Raw genomic sequence first — 6,209 nt, 5'->3', positions numbered from 1 at the left:
AGAAGGGGAAAATTAAATGAGAGTGAAGGGGAAAAGGGGGGAAAGAAAAGGAGAGGGAGAGGAGAAAAGTGTGGAAAAAGATGAGAAAGCAAAAGAGGATGGAACAGACACGGGGAGTTAGAAGAAGCAAAAGGAGGAAAGAGAAGAAGAAAGATAGGGGAGGGAGGAGGGGAAGGAAAACAGGGGTAGAGAAAGGAAAAGGAGAAAGAAATTTAAAAGGAAGAGGGGAAGAGAAAGACGGAAATGGAAGAAGAGAAGGAAAATAGGGAAGAGAAAAAGGAAGGGATAGGGGAAAGAAGGGAAGAGAGAAGAGGAAGGAGGAGTCGAAGGAGAAGAGAGAAGTGGAGAAAAGAGGGGAGACAGAAGGAAATGAAAAGAAAGAGAAGAAAAAGAAACAGGAAAGGGGAAAAAGGTAAAGGGAAGGAAGAGGAGGAGGAAGAGGAGTGACGAAGTGAAAGAGGAATGTGGAGAAGAGGGTGCAGGGAAGAGGGAGAAACAGAGGAGGGAGGAGAGGTTAGGAGATGAAAGAGGAGAAGGGGAGGGAGGGAAGGGGTCACGTGGGATGAAAGAGAGAAGGGGGAGGGGGTCACAGTGGGAGGGGAGGAGAAGGAATGAAAGGGGGGAGTCACAGGGGGATGGATGAGTAGGGGGTGGGGTCATAGGGGGAGGGGAGTAAGGGGGGGCTTAGGGGGAGCGGGAGAAGGGGGGTCACATCAGGAAGGAGGGTAGAGAAGTGGGGCTTCACAGGGGAAGGGGGAGTAAGGGGTTCACACGGGGAAGGGGGAGTAAGGGGGTCTTAGGGAAAGGGGGAGAGAAGAGGGAGTCACAGGGGAAGGGCAGGGGTGGGGAGAGAGAAGGGGGGTAACAGGGGAAAGAAGGGGGGGGGGAGGAGTGGCTGCAGATCTGTGGTTTCAGTTGCAATTCGCAGCACGTGGAAATTATAACTGTATTGCAAAATTGTTATGAATGTGTTTATAAACTTGTAATTGTGTTCTCTTGTAAATAACATCTTGGTGTCTTGTTTTATTGTCTTGAAATTAGTTTTATACAGATATGTTGATGCGTTTCCGTCTTCTTCAATCTCTTTCTGTCTCTATATGTCGCTTTGTCCGCCTATGCATCTCTTTCTATCAATCTCACTCCTATCCCTTCTCTCTCTCTCTCTCTCTATCTCTCTCTCTCTCTCTCTCTCTCTCTCTCTCTCTCTCTCTCTCTTCTCTTTCTCTTTCTCATTCTGTCTCTCTCTCTCTGTCTCTCTCTCTCTCTCTCTCTCTCTCTCTCTCTCTCTCTCTCTCTCTCTCTCTCTCTCTCTCTCTCTCTCTCTGTCTGTACGTCTATCTATCTATCTATCTATCTACATCTCTCTCTCTCTCTCTCTCTCTCTCTCTCTCTCTCTCTATATATATATATATATATATATATATATATATATATATATATATATATATATATATATATATATATATATATATATATATATATATATATTTGTGAGTGCGTCTGTGTGTGTTTATATGTGCGTGTATTTATCTATCTATCTGTCTTTCTACCTATATGACTATAGATACAGGCAGATAGATAGATAGAGACATACATAAATATTACATGTGTGTGTGTGTGTGTACATATACACGGTCACACCCAAACACGACCTAATCACACCCAAGCTACACCTTTGACCTACGGAAGGAAACAGCCACCCAAAAGTATATCATTATTTTCTTTATGTTAAGGAAGTATACATATTTAGGTCTAAAAGAAGCCTATAAGATGAACTGCCTTTTGTGACAATTACGGTGATACAGGAAATAATGAGAGATTTTTTGGGTGTGGGCGTTCTGTTCAGAAAGAAAGGTGTGATGAGTGAGATAAAAATTATCGTGTGTGTGTGCGTTTGTGTGTGTGCGTCTGTGTGTGTGTGTTTGCGTGTTTGTGTGTGTGTGTGTGTTTGTGTGTGTGTGTGTGTGTGTGTGTGCACGTGCGTGCGTGCGTGTGTGTGTGTGCGTGTGTGTACGTGTGTGTGTATGTGTGTCTTGTCGTGTGAGTTCATCTGATATCGTTCTTCGATTCGTGTCGTTAAAGCTCTTTTTATCGTTCACGTTTGTCGATAAGGAGGGGAGGTGGGAGGAAATGAGAGAAAGATATGGAAAAAAGAGAAAGCGAGAAAGGGAGAGATAAGGAGTGGGAGGAAGGGAGGATGGAAAGGAGGAAGGGAGGGGGGGAGGAAGGAGGGATGGGGAGTGAGTAGGGGGATGGGAGGGGATTGAGAGAGAGAGAGAGAGAGAGAGAGAGAGAGAGAGAGAGAGAGAGAGAGGGGGAGGGAAAGAGAGACAGACGGACAGAAGACGGGAAAAAGAAAGGTGGGGAGAGGGAGAGAGAGAAAAAAAGAAAAGGGAGGGAAGGAGGGGAAGAGAGAGAGGGAGGGAAATAAGAAGAGGAGGAAAGAAAGACAGACAGATGACTAGACAGACAAATAGGCAAATAGACAGAATTAGTTGAGAAAGACAGACAGAAAAGCAAAACTGAAATGAGAGAGAAAGTTAAGAAAAAACACGTGAGATTATAAAGGAAAGAGAATTAAAGAAATTCCCAAGATAAAAGGTCTCGGTTTATCTTGGAATTCACGAGGCGAGATGTATCATTACGGCCAAAGTTATGACTTCTCGATGAACAGCAAAGGTAATATTCCAGACAAGATTTTCTCACCTAGAATAGTTACCCATTAGGCAACTGTTTTCAGTTTTATTCTTTTTTTCGTCGTTTTCTCTTTCTCGTTTTTTCTCTGGTAATGAAGGGAATGAATAAAATGAGTGTGAAAATATGACCAAAAAGGAACCCGTGCAGAGCGACCCCAGAGCGGAGGGGTGAGAGGCCGCGAGTATAAATAAGAGAGAGCGCAGCGCCGCCGACTTCATTCCGTCCCGGGCCGCCCCCCCGAAAGCACGCGCTCGGTCCCAGCTTCCTCCAGGCGGTCGTCCCCCCTAACCCCTAAAGTCGAAGCTCGCCGTTCCTCCTCGTGCTGTCGTTCTCGTCGCTACCATTCTCTCTCTGGCTCTCGCGTCCCGTGTGCGGTCGCTCACCCACCGCCCCGCAAGACGCACACACGTACACACGCACGCGGCCCCCCGAGAGAACCGCCAGACTGCACACACAACCTCCCCGGGGAAAGACTCGGCCGCTCACACTGACTCACGCACGCACGCCGAGAAGACGTCCGTGTGCACGCTCTCTCTCTCGCCGCCGACGCCGTACTTGAACTTGATCTTGAATCGGTGCGTGTGAAAGGCTGGACACGGCTACGGCTTCGTCTCGCGGCCGCCCGGAACACTTTATATTGACATCCAGTTTTTGTTTTTCGTTTTTAAAAACCTCTTAAGACTCTTATTTATTATTTTTATCTCTCAAGACTTCGGACTAGTATAAATCCTTCTGGAAGTTCAGCAGAGAAAGCATATGCCCTATAAACGGAGAGGAATTTAGGACATTTGGCTGCCGAGATCCAGAACAAGTGCCAGTTCTTTTTTATCAACGCCGGTAGCTGCTTCTGTTCCGCGGAGACTTCGACGCCATCGCAGATAGTGATCCATCATGAAGTGTCTCCTGATTCTGCCTTTTCTCCTCTTTGGTGAGTATTCGTTGATAATTGTATTTTTTCCTGTTTTACCTTTTAATCGCTTCCCTTTTTCATCCATGTTTTTGATTTATTGGTTGTTATTTTTTCTTGTATTCTGAATTTCGGAATTTGTGTAAAGTGAAACTGTCATTATCAAACACCAATCGTGCAAAAATAGTCACGTAATATAATTGAAAGAAGGAAAGAAGTGGAAGAGAGTAATGAACAAAGACAAGGAAAACAATAAGAGGAAATTGAACAACAGTTTCTTTTTTAATTGTGATAACGTTCTCTTTAATTACCGTTCAACAGACATTCAACTGGATCACACAAAACTATTTGATAAGTGTCTATTTTGTCGTACTTACCGTTATCTAGTATCGAGAAAATGGAGTGATTTCTTATCTTTGCGATAACCAAAGACCGGAAGAGAAATTGAAATAGGAATTTAGAATGCCGGTGTTGTAGAATAGACGAAATAAGGAGATACAGGTAGATAGACAGGGACAGAGCCAGAGATACAAATAGACAGATAGACAGAGATACAGAGAGGTAGGTATACAAGGGCAGAGAAAGACATACAGATAAATAGACATGGGCAGAGACAGAGATACAAATAGAAAGATAGAGATACAGATAGATAGATTGACATGGACAGAAACAGATATACAGATACATAGACATGGACAGAAATAGAGATATAAATAGATAGAGATGGACAGAGACAGATATACAAATAGATAGATATACAAAGATACAGATAGATAGACAGACAGGGTCAGAGACATAGATACAGATAGACAGCAGGGTCAGAGACAGAGATACAGATAGATAGACAGAGACAGAGATACAGATGGATAGACAGAGCCAGATATACAGATAGACATGGACAGAGATAGATGCAAATAGATAGATATATACAGAGATACATATAGATAGATAGACAGGAACAGACAGAGAAAATGAATGATTGAGAGATATTGAGAAAAAGGGTGCGAGTTTAGAGACAAAGATGTAACAAAGCAAAGTAAAGCAAAGGAAGAGAAACTGACAAAAAGAAAGAAAAACGAAGATAGACACAGAGAAGAAAATACCCAGCAACAAAGAAAAAGAAAAGAAAAGAGAAAAAGAAACACGCCCACAAATATACACACAAAACAAAAGAAAAACACACAACTAACAAATAAGTAAGACACACAACTAACAAACAAGTAAAACACACACACACACAAACAATAACAACATCATCAACAAACACACAAAACACAAAATGAAAACACGCAAACTAAAACCACTAAAACCCCCTCCCCCCCCCCCAAAAAAAAAAACATACAATACACAAAATGAAAATGCGCAACAACAAAAACAACAACAACAACAACAACAATCTTTGCCGACTCTTGACTCACGCGACGAAGCCCAATCGTATTTCAAGGACAAAGGATTTACGACCCCAATCCGAGCCACGGCGATCCACCTTAATCATCCCAATCATCCCAATCACTTTATTTGTTCAATAGCCAATCCCGAGTTCCAATCACTAGCAAGATTATACCGTGAGAGAGTTGCCAAGGATTTGTTATTGGTTATTTTTGTATTTTTCTCTCACTTCGTAGGACGCTTATTGTTATTATTGTTGTTGTTATTGTTATTATTATTATTATTCATCGTAATTATCCGTTTTTTATATTAAGATGGAGTGAAAGAAGGGGGAGATGAGAGGGAGGAAGAGAGGAGAGGAAGAAAAAGGAAAAGAGAGGAGATATTAGGAAGTGAGAAAAGAAGAGATAGGGGAAGAGAGGCGGAAATAAGAAGAGAGACGAAGGAAATGGTAAAAGAAATGGTAAATCATGTAAAAAGATAAGAAAGGAGAGATAATGAATAAGGAAAATGGAGAGAAGAGAGAGAAAAAAATTTAAATAGAGAGGAGCAAGAGAAAAGAGAGAAGAATTTAGGGAGAGGAAAAGGCAAGGAAATTGAAGACAAAGAGAAGATGGACGCAAGAAAAGAAGAAGAAAATAAGAAAGAAGAGAGAGAAAAAAACAAGAAGGAGGAAAAAGAAAACAAAAAGAATATCAGAAAGAGCGAACCAAAAGACAAGAGAAGAATAGAAAGAGAAGGAGGAACTGGAAGAATGTCAGAAAGAGCGAACCAAAAGACAAGAGAAGAATAGAAAGAGAAGGAGGAACTGGAAAAATGTCAGAAAGAGCGAATTAAGAGGCAAGAGAAGAATAAAAAAGAGAAGGAGGAACTGGAAGAATGTCAGAAAGAGCGAACCAAAAGGCAAGAGAAGAAAAGAAAGAGAAGGAAGAACTGGAAGAATATCAGAAAGAGAGAACCAAGAGAGAAGAGAAGAAAGAGGAGGAGGAAGAGAGGAGGAGAGACTCATCCGAGAGCAGTAGCAGAAGAAGCTCACTGAAGCCTGACGTCTGCTTACCGCTTGTTTCCGCTGGGTACTCGCCCTGCTCCGGGGGGGGGGTAGGAGGAAGGAAGAGAGAGAGAGAGGGGGAAGGGTTGGAGGGGGAGGGGGTAGGAGGAAGAAAGAGCGAGAGATTTGGAGGGGTTAAGGGGGGAGGGAAGGAGGAAGGACGAGAGA

The 6,209-nt window shown here is 42.8% G+C and overlaps 1 protein-coding gene across 1 annotated transcript in view; it reads left to right on the top strand.

Moving 5' to 3' along the window:
- The first annotated feature begins 2,907 nt into the window (after window positions 1–2,907).
- LOC113820976 (serine protease inhibitor dipetalogastin) overlaps window positions 2,908–6,209 on the top strand; it is a 67,750-nt gene continuing 64,448 nt past the window's right edge. The window contains exon 1 of the mRNA XM_070126423.1: window positions 2,908–3,625. Within this exon, the coding sequence (XP_069982524.1) occupies window positions 3,589–3,625 (37 nt within the window). The 5' untranslated portion in view covers window positions 2,908–3,588. The remainder of the gene's footprint in view (window positions 3,626–6,209) is intronic.

The sequence above is a fragment of the Penaeus vannamei genome, chromosome 10 (assembly GCF_042767895.1).
Source record: "Penaeus vannamei isolate JL-2024 chromosome 10, ASM4276789v1, whole genome shotgun sequence".
Lineage (NCBI taxonomy): Eukaryota > Metazoa > Arthropoda > Malacostraca > Decapoda > Penaeidae > Penaeus > Penaeus vannamei.
This window is presented reverse-complemented; position numbering and strand designations above follow the sequence as displayed.